This window comes from Dromiciops gliroides, chromosome 1 (assembly GCF_019393635.1).
Source record: "Dromiciops gliroides isolate mDroGli1 chromosome 1, mDroGli1.pri, whole genome shotgun sequence".
Taxonomy (NCBI): Eukaryota; Metazoa; Chordata; class Mammalia; order Microbiotheria; family Microbiotheriidae; genus Dromiciops; species Dromiciops gliroides.
This window is the reverse complement of record NC_057861.1, coordinates 225,254,446-225,273,487: the sequence shown is the minus strand read 5'-3', so window position 1 is coordinate 225,273,487 and position 19,042 is coordinate 225,254,446. Positions and strand designations below refer to the sequence as shown.

Here is a 19,042-nt window from a genome sequence, read left to right as displayed (position 1 = left end):
ATGCCAGTAAGGTGCAGGAAGGGATATAATGTGTAATAAAACTTGAAAGGTAGTTGGTTTCAGGTTGTGAAGGACTTTAAATAACAGAAATATTTATATATGGGGCATCCCAGAAATCTTAGTGCAGTTTTAAGTCACTGGAGTTTATTGAGTAGAGTAGTGATATGGTTATACCTGTGCTTTAGGAAAATCATTTTCACAGCTCTCTGGAGGCTGGATAGGAGGAGGGTGAACCTTGAGGCAGGCTAATAAATTAGAAGGCTAATGATATTAGTCCAGGTAAAAGATGGTAAGGACCTGAACTAGGGTGGTAGCTTTGTGACTGAAGAGAAAGAAGATGAAAGTGAGAGGTGCTTTGGAAGTATAAACAACAGGATTCAGGCAGGAATCAATTCTCACTCTTCTATTTTTACAAATGAGGAAACTAAAGATAGAAAGCTCAAGAATTTGCCCAAGATCATACATGCCATGGGATAATAGAATATAGAACTAGATGGGAGTATAGAATTCATATTATCCAACTGTATCATTTTATAGATGAACAAATTAGCCCAAAGAGGTGATAAGACTTTCCACAAGTGTTACAAATAGTACATAGCAGAGCAAGCATTGACAAACAGTTGTTCTTACTAGTCATCTGACTCCTAATCCAGGTTTCTTCCCATTCTCCTCAAGAAATATAAACGAGGGGCAGCTAGGTGGCGCAGTGGATAGAGGACCAGCCCTGGAGTCAGGAGTACCTGAGTTCAAATCCAGCCTCAGACACTTAACACTTACTAGCTGTGTGACCCTGGGCAAGTCACTTAACCCCAATTGCCTCACTAAAAAAAAAAAAAAGAAATGTAAATGAATTGTATTATGTATAAACAAAACTTAATTAGGAATGTCTGTATAGTACTTTCCTATTTCTTCCCAAACACAAAATGTATCTGAAAGCCAAAAGATAAATTTGTTCAATGATAGTGATGATGACCATTTTTCATCATCAACCTAGTATGACTACATATAGTTCTTATACATTACTTAAAAGAAACTGATGATGGTAAGTTAACTGGTTTTTAATCAAATGATACTAGTGTGTATTGACCATGTATACCTGATCAAAAGGAAAATTGCAATATTGCTAAGAAGTAAAGGTGTTTTCATAGCTATATACTAATAAGAGAGTAAAAGAAAGAGTAGGAAAGGGGATGACAGAGAGAAGGAAGAACAAAGGAGAGGAGAAGAAACATTTTAGTATCTTTTGGTCAGCCTAATCTTTAAATTTTTTACAGATATCCGCCTGATATCTGTATCCCCTTTGAAAGGATCAAGTACAAACACTTGGATGCCCATTTTTCATGGAGGGAAAAAAACCCAAAAATAACCCAAAACCAACAGTGGGATTAACAGTCATTTCCAGGAATTCATTGAGGTGTTAAAAGCATTTGTTTCCTCTCCTCCTTCTTCTCCTTCTCCTTCTCCTTCTCCTTCTCCTTCTCCTTCTCCTTCTCCTTCTTCTCCTTCTCTTTCTCCTTCTCCTCCCCCTCTTCCTTCTCCCTTTCCTTCTTCTTCTTCTCCTCCTCCTTCTTCTCCTTCTCCTTCTTTTCTTTCTCCTCCCTTCCTCCTCCTCATCTTCCTTCCTCTTGGTCTTGGTCTTCATCTTTGTCATCATCATCATCTGAAATTCATGTCTGAATGTTCCCAATGTTTAACCTAAAAACAAAAATAAAAACTTGACTTTGTTCATGTTTGCTTCTGATCACTACCCTAAGTTTGACAGTTTAGTAGGGATAATAACTAAGGAACTTGAGATCTCAGGGGGAAAAAAGTTTCAAAAGTCACATCTACTGCCAGCAGGTCTTACACTTACATTCCTCTGTTTTTGTTTAACTTTTTCTTCAGTTACCTCAATATTCATTATTGATATGTCCCTGAAAAATTGCTTATAATTCAACATTTGAAAAAAAAAAGAAATCTTAGTTCAAATGCCCTTGGAGCGATTTGGAGGAAATCTTTACAAAGCAAATAGTTATCTCCTAATTTATCCATCATGTGAGACTGGATTTTGTTGTTTCAATAGAAATGTAGAGATTTGAAGCTGGAATGTATTGTAGCCATCCTCTGGTTTTATATTTAGGGTTTTACAGATAAGGCAACTGAGTATCAGAGTTTGTCAGTTACCCAAGGTCACATGGCTAGTCAACAGGAGGCACAACATTAGAACCTAGAGATAACTCCTAATACCCCCTTGGGTAAAAGAAGGACAGTGACTTGATTTTACAACCATGACAGACAGTATTGAGGAATAAATGCCAGTGAAATGAAATGCTCATACCATATGCTTTGATGGTGAGTTAATTGCAAACCAGTTTTGGGATTACAAAAGAAAGTCCTTAATGTTGTAATTCTATTTTGGGTTAGAAACAGAGGTCAGCAAATTATAGCCTGAGAGATAAATCCAACCTGCCACTTGTTTTTGTATAGCCTGGGAGCTTAAAATAGCTTTTTTTCATATTTTAAAATAAAACTAAAGTACCATACAAGGCATTTTAAAATTTAAATAAAATGTATTTGGGGACTATGTGGCTCTATGAGAACCTTGATTTTTTATATCTTCTTCAAGGAAAATCTAAGGATTACCCAGACCCAATTTCAACTGTAGACAGAAAACTCCAACACCATACTAGACAGTGCAAGATTATTCCATTTTGCATTGGACATGTTGTGTATCTCAAAGGTTAGAAAATTTGAGATTCTCAAGTGTTTGATAGTAAACCAATATCTTCTCCTTCACTCTACTTCCTAATCCTAGCAAAGCCAAGCCTGAGGCTATTAATATTGCTTTAGGCCAGTAGAGATGTTGCTGATGTGGTTAGACACAGCTTAGCTTAGCCTTATCAATAACAGTTACCAGTTAATTGTTCAAGTTACTTGCTTAAGTAGAAAAAGCACTGAGCTTGGTTCTCCCAACTTTTCCATCCAAACAGCTTTAAAATAATGCCTCAAATCTAATTCTGGAGTGGCAGAGCAAACACAAAGTCAGAGACATTCTTTCAGACCAAGAAAACTTGGGAGGTCAGAAAGAGAAATCTGTGACATGGAGGTGAAGGGTGGCTGAGAGCCCACATGGATGAAACACTAGTGGTGGGATTAGGTAGTGGGTAGACAAATAATAGTGGCTTCTGGAGCTCTCAAGCCAGAGACAATAAGGGGACCAGAAAGAGCTGAAAGGGTATCTCTGTGCTAACACTGGACTCAAAACAGACAATTTTTGGTAAATACATTGCCTATACCTGCTTGTGGGTCCTTGTTCAAAGGGAGAGAGGAACACCTATAGTCAAGAGGGAGGAGGATGCCTGAAGAAGAGTATCACTTTAGTCAAAAGGGAAGAAGGAACCTAAGGAACAGTAGCACTTCTAGTCCCAAGGGAATGGAGCTCCTGAGGAATAGTATCACTTCTGGTGCCAAAAGATCAGGGATCCTTTCTGTGGAAGGACTACAGTTCAGACTAGGAGAGCACTGACTAACCTTTCCCCTTGAAAACATGTAAACTTCTAAACCCCAATACTAGTTCTGAAAACAGCAGTGTAAAAAAAAAAAAAACCTGAAGCTTGAGGCAGTGCCCCTGCCCCACACAGGGAATGGAGGCCAACTTTAACAAAAAGTTCAAAATGAAGAAATAAAATAGAAAAAAATTGCAAAAAAGTTAAATAGATAAAAAGAACCTACCTATTAAAAAAAAAGTAATATTGTGAAATGGAAGACCAAGACACCCCCCCCCCCCAAATGAAGTCAAAACAGCTATAAGGAAAATCTCAAAGGGAAAAAGTATGAATTGGACACAAGCCCAACAAGCATTCCTGGAACAGCTAAAAAAATTATTTTCAAAGTGAAATAAGAGTGGTAGAGGAAAAATTAGGTTAAGAAATAAGAGCAAAGAAAAAAAATATGAAGAGACAATTAATGGCTTAGTAAAAGAGGCACCAAAAAAAAATGAAGAAAATAGCAACTTAAAAAACAGAATTGGCCAAATTAAAAAAGAGGCACAAAAACTCACTGAAAAAAATAATTACTTAAAAATTAAAATTGGTCAAGTGGAAGTTAGTGATTCCATGAGACATTATGAAAAAATAAAATGAAGTTTAAAAAGGGGAGAATAAGATGAAATATTAAATATTCATTAGAAAAAAATAACTGACCTGGAAAACAAATCAAGGAGAGATATTTTAAGAATTATTAGACTACCTGAAAGACATGATTCAAAGAAAGAGCTTAGATATCATATTTCAAGAAATTATCAAGGAAAATTTCCTTAATACTCTAGAACCAAAGATAAAATAGAAAGTGAAAGAATCCACTAATCACCACCTGAAAGAGATCCCAAAATGAAAACTTCCAGAAACCTGATAGCCAAATTCCAGAGTTCCCAGATCAAAGAGAGAACACTTCAAACAGCCAGAAAAAAACAATTTAAGTAAAAAAGTCACACAAGATTCAGGAGCTAGCACATTAAAGGATCAGAGGACATGGGATATGTTATTCTGGAAGGCACAAGATCTGGTATTAGAACCAAGAATAACCTACCCACAAAATTAATTATAATCCTTCAAGGGAAGAATGGATATTTAGTGAAATAGAGGAATTCCAAGCATTCCTGATGAAAAGACCAAAACTGAATAGAAAATTAGACTTTGAAATACAATACAAGACTCAAGAGAAGCATAAAAAAGGTAAATATGAACGAAACTTCATAAGGGACGTAATAAGGTTAAACTCTTTTCTATGTGTGAAGATGATAAATATAACTTCTAAGAAATTTACCATTATTAAGGAATTAAGAAAGATGTAGGGGAAGGGAGGGGGCAGCTAGGTGGCACAGTGGATAAAGCACCAGCCCTGGATTCAGTAGGACCTGAGTTCAAATCTAGCCTCAGACACTAGACACTTACTAGCTGTGTGACCCTGGGCAAGTAACTTAATCCTCATTGCCCCGCAAAACAAATAAATAAAATGAATGAATGAATAAATAAATAAAAGAAGAGGAAGGGAATAAAGGAAAGATGACAGGGGGTTGGAAAAAGGAAATGCAAATTAGAAGGTGGTGATCACAAGCAAAACAGACTTTAGAGGGGACTCAGGATAAAAAATGAGAGAGAAGGATAAAACAGAAGAAAACAGAATGGAGGAAAACACACAGTGATCATGACTGTGAATGTTAATGAGATTAATTCACGCATAAAATGGAAGGGGGTAGCAGAATGGATTAGAAGCTAGAATTCAGCAATATATTGTTTATACACAGAGTTAAGAAAAGGGGCTGGAGCAGAATCCATTATGCTTCAGCTGAAGTAAAAAAGACAGTGGTAGCAATAATGATTTCAAACAAAGCAAAAGCAAAAGAGACCTAATTAAAAGGTGTAAGCAAGGGAATATACACAATGAAGTATTACCTATACCAAACATATGTGCACCTAATGGTATAGCACCCACATTGTTAAAGGAAAAGTTTAATGAATTGAAGAAGAAATAGATAGTAAAAATATACTACTGGGGGACCTCAACTTTCCCTTCTCAGAAGCAGATAAATCTAACCATAAGATAAATGAGAAAAAAGTTAGGGAGATGTATAGAATCTTGGAAAAGTTAGATATAATAGGTCACTGGAGAAAACTGAATGGGAATAAAACAGAGTATATATTTTTTTTCTTAGCTGTACATGGCACCTTCACAAAAAAAAGAAACAAACAAACAAAGAAAAACGACCATGTAATAAAGCATAAAATACTCATAACAAATGTAGAAAAGCAGAAAGATTAAATGTACTTTTCCAGACTATAATGCAATAAAAATTATGTTCAGTGAAAAAATCAGAAAAATTAAACCTATTAATAATTACACAAAATGCTCTAAATCATGATTGATTAGAGAAACGCAAATTACAACAACTCTGACATACTACATCACATCTATCAGATTAACCAAATGTGACAGACAATAATTATGACAAATGCTGGAGGGGATGTGAAAAAATTGAGACACAAATACATTGTTGATGGCATTGTAAACTTGTCCAGTCAAAAATAAAAAAGGGGGGCAGCTAGGTGGTGCAGTGGATAAAGCACCACCTCTGAATTCAGGAAGACCTGAGTTCAAATCTGGCCTCAGACACTTGACATTTACTAGCTGTGTGACCCTGGGCAAGTCACTTAACCCTCATTGCCCTGCAAAAAAAAATTTAAAAAATAATAAATAGAAAAGCAAACTAGTCCAGTCATTCTAGAAAAAAAATGGGAACTATGCCCAAGGACTTATAAAATTGTGCATACTCTTTGACCCTGCTACTAGGTCTATACACAAAAAGAGATAAAAGAAAATGACAAAAGGACCTATTTGTAAAAACCTTATAGCAGCTCTTTATGTGGTAGCAATGAATTAGAAATTGAAGGGATTCTCATCAACTGGGGAATGGCTAAAGCTGTGCTAAACTATTGTGATGAAATACTATTGTGCTATAAGAAAATCATGAGCAAGATGATTTCAGATACATGTGGAAAAATTTATATGAACTCATGCAAACTGAAGTAAGCAGAACTAGGAGAACATTATATATAGTAATATTGTAAGAATGATCAACTGTAAAAGATGTAGCTCCTTTGATTAAGACAATGATCCAAGACAATTCCAAAGGACCAGTAATGAGAAATATTACCCACCTCCATAGAAAAAACTGACGAACTCTGTGAGTCAATGGTCTTTTTTTTTTGGGGGGGGGTGTGGAGCAATAAGGATTAAGTGACTAGCCTAAGGTCACACAGCTAGTAAGTGTCAAGTGTCTGAGGCCAGATTTGAACTCAGGTCCCCCTGAATTTAGGGTCAGTGCTTTATCCACTACACCACCTAGCTGCTGCCAAATTGATGAACTCTGAATGCAGATTGAAACATACTTTTTGAAAAAAAAATTTTTTTTCTTGGTTTTTGTTTGTTTTCTTTTAGAAAATGGCTAATATGGACATATGTTTTATGTGTATAATTGATATAAAATTAATTGCTTTCTCAAAGAGAGGGGAAGTCTGTGAGGGAGTGAGAGAATTTGGAAATCCAAATTTAAAAAAAATTGAATATTAAAAATGTTTTTAGATGTAAGTGGTAAATACTTAAAATATATAAAACGTTTTTAAAGACTACTATATGAGGGGCAGCTAGGTGGCGCAGTGGATAAAACACTGGCCCTGGATTCAGGAGGACCTGAGTTCAAATTTGGCCTCAGACACTTGACACTTACTAGCTGTGTGACCCTGGGCAAGTCACTTAACCCTCATTGCCCTGCAAAAAAAAAAAAAAACAAACAAAGCAATAACAAACTAACAAATAAATAGATGAATAAATAAAGAAATAAAACTACTATATGCTGGTTTATTAAAAATTTAAAAATTTTCATCCTTTCATTTTCCCTAATGATACACTACTTTTCAAGTTATTTAAAGAGGTTAGTTCAGAGGAATTGGAATCCTGAATCTACAACATGTAGCTATAATGGGGCATCATCATCCTTCTACACATTACATTAGGACAAATCCTGTTCTTCTCATTATTCCTTTCTTTGTTTGAGGGGGGAGATATGGAGGAACATTTTTTTTTTTTTGGTTACTATTTTCTAGTGCTCTTCTTTTCTGGATAAATGGTTTGCACTTTTCCTAGTTTTGCCTCATATATAATAGGTACTTAATAAATGCTTATTGACTCATTGATTTTTCTTTTATCTTAGTTTCCAAACTCATGTGAGAGTTATCTCTACCTAGTTCTTAAACTATATTGGGAGGTTATAGGCAAAGAAATATTGAGTCCCTGCCTATTCTCATGATATGTTATCAAGGGGCTCCTATCCTCATCATTGTGGTCATAATCGTCACCATCACTTGCATTTATATAGCACCTACTATGTGCCAGCCATTGTGGTAAGTGGTTTGCAAATATTTTCTCATTTGGTACTCACATCCATTCTGGAAGGTGGGTGTTATTCTCCCTATTTTACAATTGAGGAATTTGAGGCAAAGAGTGTTTAATTGATTTACTCAAGGTTTCACAGATAATAATATCTGAGGCCATATTTGAACTAAGATCTTCCTGACTCAGAGGGCCCAATGTTCTATCCACTATGCCACCTAGATGCCTACCAGCTCTAAGTCCTATGCCACAATATTGTGCAACCTTCCAGGCAACCTTACCCTCACTTCTTTCTTCTCTCAATATTAGGTCACCAGCAAAGTTCAGTTCTCTGCATCTATAAGCAACTCTCTCCATTCTTCCTTATTATATCATCAGCTATCAATAAGTTTTGTTTTGTTGGTGGGGCAATGAGGGTTAAGTGACTTGCCCAGGGTCACACAGCTAGTAAGTGTCAAGTGTCTGAGGATGGATTTGAACTCAGGTCCTCCTGAATCCAGGACCAGTGCTTTATCCACTATACCACCTAGCTGCCCCTATCATCAGTTCTCTGTTAAGAGACTGATCTTAAGTTCTTGTAGTCTAAATTTTGGCGCTCCAAGAACATATTTTCTGTGTATTGTTGCTGTGAATCCATCTGCCCCTCAAAGCGTTGCATGGCAGCAGATCTGCCCATACTTTGTATTCCACAAAGTTCAAATCTTATGTCTTTCAATGGGACTTCTGGGTATGTAAATATCTATCATAGCCACCATGTGTGTTGGCAGATTAATTATTTCATCCAAATTTTCCCCAGAAGTCCTGCTATTAGGTTATTATAATGTATTTTCAATGACTGTTTTTTGCATTGTGGGGCCAATACCCAGTCTCAGCAGGCCACCTCATCTTTTAGCATAATTGCACAAAACCCAACCACACATCTATATTTTTACCCTTTCCAACAACAGTTCCCTCTAAGCCTATACTCCAGAGCAGAGCAGAGCATCCCCCAGTATGTTTTTGATCCTTAGTAGATGAATTGGCTGGAGGAAAAAGCACAGAAGATCAAGCACCTAGTGAGCATGATGTCTAGATAATAAGAAGTACACATGCTCCTTATAAAATGTAAAAAAAAAATATAAAAATATGCATGGCCTGTGAGATTCTATATGCCTTCCAAAATCTACCATTTTTCTAGGGCCATCTTAGTTACCAATAATTCTATATCCTTCTCTTTGTAATTTCTTTCTTTTTTTTTTTCGGGGCAATGAGGGTTAAGTGACTTGCCCAGGGTCACACAGCTAGTAAGTGTCAAGTGTCTTAGGCTGGATTTGAACTCAGGTCTTCCTGAATCCAGGGCTGGTGCTTTATCTACTATGTCACCTAGCTGCCCCCTGTAATTTCTTTTCATGGCCATTAACTGTCATGAACAGTAGTCATTAAACAGTAATAGTTTCAGCTAGGTGGCACAGTGGATAGAGCACTGTGTTGAAAATCAGGAATACTCATCTTCCTGAATTCACATCTGGCCTCAAACACTTAGTAGCTGTGTGACCCTGGGCAAGGCACTTAACCCTGTTTGCCTTAGTTCCTCATCAGTAAAATGGGCTAGAGAAGTCAATGATAAACCTCCCCAGTGTCCTTTCCAAGAAAACCCCAAATGGGGTCATAGAATGTTGGATATTACCTGAAACAATTCAACAACAACAATAGTTTCTGGTTTAGTTCCTCCCTCGCAGTGTGGCTATCTATGGCGGACTAGTTTCTATAGGAAATAATATTTTTGTATGAAAGTGCTGTAATAGTAGAATTGTCCTAATATCTTTAGGGCCTAAAGGATAATTTCTTGCTTTAGTTCTCATTGAAATATGAATGATTTTCTACTACTCCGGGGCTCCATAAGCCATGAGATCACTGGGTTAAGTTGTTAGTAGAAGTTCATATTTTTTTTAAAAATGTTATAGCTTTCACCTAAGGAGAGAAGGGATTATCAACCATTACCACAATATCGCCACGCATTAGGAATGAACTTTTAGTCTGTATGCTTCTAAAAGGGACCCCAAGGATTCTACCTGAGGTAGTTGTTTACCTTTACAACATAATCCATGGTGACAAAACAAATTTAATTGTTAAAGTTGACCTTTCTTAGGATACATTGTTCTGTCCATGGCACAAAAATCAAAATGCCAACAAGGTAAGGAAGGACATTGCCAATTAAGTACTGAAATTGTGCCCTGGTATTGGATAGCCCCCAAGGCATAGTCTGATATTTAGTGTTGAAATCTAGTACTGAAGTCTGCCTTCCACTCATTCCTAATTTTTACAAGGTGATAACTACCCCCTCACTTCCTGGCTCATAAATCAACTCAGGAATAAATGGAGATTCTGTGGACTCTTTCCAGGATATCTGCAATACAAGTAGGAAGTACTAGTTCTTTACACTTATTTCTTGGGTATATATAGTCACTGAAGAAGTATCCCTCCTATCTTTCTTAAAAAAACACAAAAGTACTTCTACCAGTTATTGAAATGTTAAGATAAATTCTTCACTTCTTCTTGGATATATCTTCATAATTTTTTATACTTTTTATCAAGTAGCAGCCTTCCCCTAATCTTGAAAATCTTTTCAAAATCTTCCCCTAATGTTGAAAACTAACCAGGAAGTAGATTTGGTGGGAAAATAGAACTCCAGTGCTTAGCATCCTTCTGACTAAATGTTGCTTATAAATCCCACTCTAAATATATCTCAGTCCCCAGCTCCTGAATTTGGTAATCACTTCTAGAGTATGTTCAAGAGTAACACAGTATGAGATGCCATCTGGCATTTATTATCTTGTGAACCTAGTTAGTCATTTTGTGGGTCTCAGGATCCTTATCTATAAACTTAAAGGGTTAAATTACTTGCCCTACAAACTCTCCTTCAGCTGTAAATTTGTAATCCTTTGATCGTAGAAGCTCATGTGACCTTCATGATTAACTTGTGTAATAATAATAATAAATATCCAGAATTTATATATCATTTTGAAGTTTGAAAAGTGCTAGATATCTCATTTGATTCTCATGACAACCGAAGTACGTAAGGTGCTATTATTATCTCCATATTACAAATGAGGAAACTGAGGTAGAGGTTCAGTGTCCAATAGTCAGATAGCTAGTAGGTATCTGAACTATAATTTAACCTCCGTTCTTTCTGACTTCAAGTCTATTACTTTTCATACCTCTTGTACTACTGGCCTCTAGAGCTGATAGTTAACATCTGAATAAGACTTTAAAGGTTTACAAAGCACTTTATAAATATTATCTCATTTTATCCTGATGATAATCCTGGAAGGTAAGAGTTATTCTCACTATTTAACATAAGAGGAAAATGAAGAAGTTGTTAAGTAGCTTGTCCTGGTATACACAGTTAGTAAATATCTAAGTCAAGATATGAACCCAGGTATTCCTGATTCCAGGTCCAGCACTCTATTTTCTGTGCCCAAAAGAATGGGCCAGTTTTGATAGCTATATATCAAAATTAGAAGAACGTGGAACAGAAGGCATATCGGCCTCATGGATAGGAAAATAATATGGGAAGAAACAAGAGATAGAATTGTTGAGATGTAAAATGGATAATTTCAATTATTTTAAATTAAAAAGTTCTTTTTAAATATAACCAATGTAGCTAAATTAAAAGGAAAGCAGAAAATTGGGGAAAGGACTTTCAAAGATAATCTCTCAGATAGGGCTCATTTCTCAAATATATAGAGAACTTTGTCAGATTTATAAGAATACAGTCATGCCAGGGGTTTAATTGTATCCTTCTCTAGAGGGGTGGGGGATGGGGTAAGGGATGTAGAAATAAAAGTGCAGAGCAGAACAAAAGAAAACCTAGCAGGAAGCACAGAAAAACTGGGTAGCTTTGAAAATAATGTGTAGGTTTTATTATATAGGTTTTCATGAAAAGATGATGTATTGTTTTATGTTGAATCCTCTATTATGTTTTGCTGCGTACATGGAAATGTTATGTTTTTGTTCTTTTGTTCTTTTCTCATTTTGTATTTAAGTTTAAAATGAATAAGATTTTTTAAAAAGATAGTCATATACCAATGTTAATTACACTTTTAATTAATAATTAGTTAGCTTGATATAATGGATAGAAAACCACCTCAAAAAGTAAAAATGACAGGGGTTCAGATCTTGCCCCTCACATATATATTGCACATCTAAAGCAAGTCCTTTAACTTCTCAGAGCCCTCAATGATCCTTTTCATTCATTCATTCATTCATTCATTCATTCATTCATTCATTCATTCATTCATTCTTTATCTATCTATTTATTCAGCTATTTATTTCTTCATTCATTCATTGACTATTTGTGTGTGTTTTTTTTAATTTGGGGGGGGGGCGGGGCAATGAGGTTTAAGTGACTTGCCCAGGGTCACACAGCTAATATGTGTCAAATATCTGAGGCCAGATTTGAACTCAGGTCATCCTGAATCCAGGGCCGGTGCTCTACCCACTGCACCACCTAGCTGCCCCTGCCCCCAATGATTGTTGAAGACTAAATTGCACACGCTGATCTGTCTTGATAAAAGGAGCTTCCTCACTAGGTTTTCCTTATCCCAATGAAATCACAAACCTCATCTACAACAACAAAGCAAGAAGAAACTGCAACATCATCAACAACAACTTTGGCACCTTCAGTTGCCAAAGCACTTTTCTCATCTTGGGTGTGTAGCCTCTATTAGGTACCTGTACTATCCACAGCTATCAGTTAGTTTCTTTACTGTTATTAATGCCACTATCAAATTTTGTCCCTGAATATTATGGCCAAAACACACCATGTTTCAGTGCATATGGTTTTGTAGAATGTAATATGTTTTGTATTGTTATTTTTAAATTAAAATTTTATTCTGTTATCTCATTTGAAAAAAGTAAATACATAGGGGTGACTGAATCTATAAATTCATATCCAAGTATATGTAAAACAACATTTATTTAATTTGTTCACATAAATACTAACAAGCTCTTCATAATTTTTAAAAATAATAAATATTTTTATTTATAGTTTTGGGTTCCAATTTTTATCCTTCTTTCCCTCCCTGCCCTCCCCCTTCCCTGAGGTGGCAAACAATCAAATATGGGTTATACATATATAATTATGTAAAGCATTACCATATTTGTCATTTTGTATAAGAAAACTTGACTAAAAGAAAAAATGAAAGAAAGTGAAAATAGCATGTTTCAGTATGTGTTCCATCAATATCAGTTCTTTCTTTGGAGGTGGATAGTATGTTTCATGAATAGTCTTTTGGGATTGTCTTGGATCATTGTATTGTTAAGAATAGTCAAGTTGGGGGCAGCTAGGTGGCGCAGTGGATAGAGCACCGGCCCTGGAGTCAGGAGTACTTGAGTTCAAATCCGGCCTCAGACACTTAACACTTACTAGCTGTGTGACCCTGGGCAAGTCACTTAACCCCAATTGCCTCACTAAAAAAAAAAAATATATATATTCAAGTTGGGGCAGCTAGGTGATGCAGTGGATAGAGCACCGGCCCTGGATTCAGGAGGACCTGAGTTCAAATCCGGCCTCAATCACTTGACACATACTTCCTGTGCGACCCTGGGCAAGTCACTTAACCCCAATTGCCTCACAAAAAAAAATATTCAAGTCATTCACAGTTCTTCATCAAACACTATTTGGTGTCTCTATGTACAATGCTCTCTTGGTTCTGCTCATTTCACAATGTATCATTTCATACATGTCTTTCCAGTCCTTTCTGAAGTCATCCTGCTTGCCATTTCTTATAGCACAATAATATTCCATCACCATCATATACCACAGTTTAGATACTCCCCAGTTGATGGACTTTCCTTTGATTTCCAGTTCCTAGCCACCACAAAAAGAGCTGCTATAAATAATTTTGTACAAATAGGTCTTTTTCTCTTTGGGGGGATATCTTTGAGATATAAACCTAACAGTGGCATTGCTGGATCAAAGGGTATACCCAGTTCTATAGCCCTTTGGGCATAGTTCCAAATTGCTCTCCAGAATGGTTGGTTCTTTTCACAACTCCACCAACAGTGGATTAGTATCCCAGCTTTCTAACATCCCCTCCAGCATCCAATATTTTCAGTTTTTGTTATATTTGCCACTGATAGGTGTGAAGTAATACCTCAGAGTTGTTTTAATTTGCATGGCTCTGATCAATAATGATGCAGAGCATTTTTTCATATGATTATAGATGGTTTGGATTTCTTTGTTTGAAAACTGCCTGTTCATATCCTTTGCCAATTTATCAATTGGGCAATGACTTGTATTTTTATAAATTTGACCCATTTCTCTATAAATTTGAGAAATGAGGCCTTTATCAGAGATACTTGTTTCAAAATTCTTTCCCAGTTTTCTACTTCCCTCTTCATCATTTGAAAGAAAGATGATACTTATAGAAGTTCCATTTTCTTTAACAAAATAACATGTTTTTACTTTGGAACAACCAATGGGCATTTCTTCAGAGGCAGAAAGAGAGGTAAAGATCCATGAGGCCTAAATTTGAACCCTGGCTCTAATATTTATTAACTGTGTGATCATGGACAAACCTTTTTCTGGTGAGCCCCCAAGCCTCTGTTTCCTCATCAATCCTTTTCTTTGACACTTAGTTTGATCCATGATATCACTAATTCCAACATTTCCTTCACTGGTACAGATTACAGCACATTTGATACAGATTACAATTTGCCCTTGCTCTCTTATCCTGAGTAATTCTTACCCATAATCTTTCCATATGTTCTACATAGAGCATCTATCAAATGGGATGATGGCCTTCATAAAGTGTTATAGGGAGAGTTGGAAGTCACTCCATTCCTCTCATTTTAAAAATGAGGAAATTGGGCAGCTAGGTGGCACAGTGGATAAAGCACCAGCCCTGGATTCAGGAGGACCTGAATTCAAATTTGGCCTCAGACACTTGACACTTACTAGCTGTGTGACCCTGGGCAAGTTACTTAAGCCTCATTGCCCCACAAAAAAGAAAAAAAGAAAAAAAAAGAATTAAAAAAAGAGAAAATTAAAGCAGAGAGAGATGGACCTGGAGACAGGAAGACCAGCATTCATATCTGGCTCAGTTTTTTTATCTATAAATGGGGATCATAATATCACCTTCTTTCCAAGATGTTGTAGGATTAAGTGACACGATATTTGTAAAGCACTTTGCAAACCTCAAAGCACTATATGAATGTTATAATATCATCATCATTACCACCATCACCATCGTCACCATTAAAATCTTGCAACATAACCAGTCTATTTTTCTAAGTAACTCAGGTCCTTGATAGATAAATGTCTTTCCTACAACTCTTCAGTCTTCTGTCATCATTGGAGATAATGCTACAGCCTACTTGTGCTTACCACTTAAACTGCCAATGATTTCTAGGATCATTTGTTATTTTGATCTTCCTGAGATTATCATAAGAACTGATAACTTCATTCCATCTGCATGATCAGGATAATAAACCTTGAATTACTTATCTGAAAGAATTGATGAAAAACAAACAAACAAAAAGGAATTGATGAGGAAAGCATGTTGTAAATCTTAGGACCACTATAGGGATCATAGATATAATTTTTCCCCTAGTAACTTGCCAGATTTCAGTGTTCAATTGCCATTATCCAGCATTTTCTGTGATTTGCATGACCTTGTGCAGGGAGGAATGGAGACATGGTAGTCTCACTCAGATATCATTAAAAAAAATCTTTAGGATATGAGAACTCACTGCTTTTGATTTTTCTCTTCTCCTTTCTTAGTGTTTACCAAATAGTGGTTGAAGAAGAAAGCCCTCGTAGAACTAAAAAGACGACGGAAATACTGAAATGCTACCCCGTGCCAATTCACTTCCAGAATGCTTCAGTCCTCAACTCTCCATACTATTTCGCTGCCGAGTTTCCAGCAAACAGCCTTCAGGCTGCTCAGCCCTTTACAATTGGTGACAATAGAACATACAGTGGCTACTGGAATACTCCTCTTCTCCCCCACAAAAGCTACAGAATTTATTTTCAAGCTGCTAGTAGAGCTAATGGGGTAAGTGTTTCATGTGGTTAATTGATCAATATATTTATTAAGTACCTACTGTGTTTCAAACACTTGTCTAAGTACTTGGCCAACAAAAAAGAGGCAAAAAGACAGTCCCTGTGCTCCAGGACCTTATAAGCTAATGGGGAGATAAATATGCAAACAGATTTAGAACTATGTGTGTTGGTCTGTGTGTCAACACACATATATATACACACATATATTATTATGTACATGTATGTGTATGTACATATATTATGTACAAATATGCACATACACATATATGTATATATGTAATAGGAAATAACATAGGGAAGTACTACAATTAAGAAAGTTTGGGGAAATTTTCTTGTAGCAGGTAAAATTTTACTTGGGACTTAAAGGAAGCCAGGAAGATCGGTATTCGGGGTAGAGAAGGGACAGTGTTCCAGGCATGAGGCATGATCAGAAAAATGGCCCAGAGTTGAGAGATGGAATGCCTTGTTCATGGAACAGTCATAAGGCCAGTGTTTCTGGATTGAAGAGTATGCTTTGGAGAGTAAGGTGTAAGAATATGAGAAAGCTAGGAAGGGTCTGGGTTATAAAAGACTTTGAATGCCAAAAAAGCATTTTGTATTTGGTCCTGGAGGCAATAGTCAGTTTTTCTGTTTTTATCATATTCACTAAGTTCAAATTGCTTAGAGGGTAATAAAGTCATGATTATTAGAAAGCAGTGATTTTTTCACATGGCATTGAACTAAATATGAACTAAGAAGTATAGATTAATCTTTGAGGGAAGGCATTTTGTCCTGATGATGTTTTAGTTTCTTTCATTCAACAGATGTTAATCAGATATCTACTTTGAGGAGATACTTGAGTCTAAGCTCAAGTCCTTTTTTTGTTGTTGGGTTGTTTTATAGTCTTGTTTGACTCTCCATTACTCCATACAGGGTTTTCTTGGCAATGATACTGGAGAAGTTTGCCATTTCCTTCTTCAGCTCATTTGACAGATAAGGAAACCGAGGCAAACAGGGTTCAGTGATTTGCCCAGGGTCACACAGCTGGTCAGTGTCTGAGACCAGATTTGAACTCATGAAGATGAAACTTTCTGATTCCAAACTCAGTGATCTCCCACGACACCATTCAGCTGTCCAGGCTCATATTCTACCTTCTGCACAACGCCTTTCTCAGTCCCCCTTAGTATTTGCTATTAGTGCCTTCCCTCCGAGATTTCCTTGTTTGTATATATGTTGTACATGCATAGCTGTTTGCATGTTGTTTCCCCCATTAGAATGTGAGATTCTTGTGGACCAGGCTTTCTTTTTTGCCTTTCTTTGTATCTCTGACGCTTAACAGTGTGCCTGACACCTAGCAAGTGTTTAATAAAGGCATGATGATAGACTCACTCTTTTTTTGCCTATTCTTCCTTATAAGGGGAAGAAAATGACATAATCAGGCATAATCTCTGACCTCAAAGTGTTTATAGTTTAGTAGAAGGACTCTAAAGTGCTTTGAGATTAGATGATTGAAAAATAATTTCCATTTGTACATGTGATTTCCAGAAGTTGTCTTGTAATGACTTCCAGTGGGTATCTCATCTTCCACCCTCTCTCCTCTAACCTATTTTTTAGTCAATTGTCAAAAGAATATTCCTGAAGGATAAATCAGCCCATGCCATTACCTTACTCAAGAAACTTCATTTTCACATATTTTACATTACTTACCTGCACAAACTCTATATTTCCTCCAAACTCATCTATTTTGCTCTTCTTCTAAAACAGATTTCTATCTCCCACCCCCATGATTTACACCAGCTGTACCCTGCCCATCCCACCCTCTACCACCCTTAGGATTCTCTTCTTCCTTACCTCTATGTCTTAGAATCCTTAGAGTTTTAAAGACTCCTGCTATTCCTGACCCATCACACCCCTTTAGTTGTTTCTTCCCTTTCTCTTTACATGATTATGTATAGACTCATTCATTCCATGTTTAGTGGAAATCATCAGAACCTCTTCCAAACTTCTCCTTCATGATAGAACATAAACTCACAAAGGGTTGAGATTGCTTCATGGATTGTTTTTGTATCCCCAGCTGATACAACAGCTCCTGGTACATAGCAGAAACTTCTTAAAGGCATGTAGCGGGAATAAATGAATTAATGTTGTTTAGTCTACATCTGAGATACACCTATGATACACACATGCACGCACACACAACTTATTTCTGTTTTGATCCTAACAACTGTCTATTCAGCTTATTTGATCCTTACTTTTTGGTTCTAAAACAAGTTAAATTTCCTTTTCCTATAATTCAATGAGGATTTTTTAAAAAGTGAAAATACTATCAGTAAGATGACTTTGAAATTGAAATTAAAAACTCTCACAGGGCCCTTGCTGGGCCCATTTTATTCAATTATTTCTTCCTCAACTTCCCCCAAACTCCCACCAAAAAAAAGTAATAATAAACCCCTGAGTACATGGATGTATCTCTCAACAGCCCAGAAAGAGTTTCTAGCCACCCTAATGGCTATACTTTGGCAATGCACCGAGACTGCACAATTGTGATTTTTTTTAAAGACATATAGTTCTTTGAGCTGAGCTATGTTCTCTTCTCCAGCCTTGTTTGCACAGGAAGGGAGTAAGAATAGTTAGAGGTCAGCAAAGCTTCAGAAAGATAACCACCCTTTTGCATTTGTTACTCTTCTTTCATCTTTTGGGCCAGAGTTAGGTGAAGTATTCTTTGTTTTTTTGGTGGTGGTGGTTGTTGCATGTTCTAGTATATTTTATTCTCAGCCAGGAAGTGTAACTTAGTGTATATCATGTAGCTTTGATCCAGTAATCAAAACTCCTCCCAAAACAAGGAGGGCTTTCTTTCCTCATTAATAGCTTTAGAATCGAGATGGTTTTCTCAGTGAGCTTCTGATAGTGACCTCTTTTTCCTCTTTATTTGACACAGGAAACCAAGATTGATTGCGTCAGGGTGGCCACCAAAGGTAGGTTGAAATTCTGAGGTGCTTTTCTGTTTCATAGAAGCTCTTTTACCGAGTATTTCTAAACCACCGGAAATAATAATATTGCGTCATTTAAAATTATTTGATTATACATAGG

At 36.5% G+C, this 19,042-nt stretch overlaps 1 protein-coding gene across 10 annotated transcripts in view; it reads left to right on the top strand.

The window, feature by feature from the left end:
* The window catches only part of PTPRM (protein tyrosine phosphatase receptor type M), a 1,039,589-nt gene that overhangs the window by 610,407 nt on the left and 410,140 nt on the right, over positions 1-19,042 (top strand). For all 10 annotated transcript variants that reach the window (XM_043975661.1, XM_043975656.1, XM_043975655.1 and 7 more), the window contains exons 12-13: positions 15,692-15,965; positions 18,891-18,927. In XM_043975661.1, the coding sequence (XP_043831596.1) occupies positions 15,692-15,965; positions 18,891-18,927 (311 nt within the window). The remainder of the gene's footprint in view (positions 1-15,691; positions 15,966-18,890; positions 18,928-19,042) is intronic.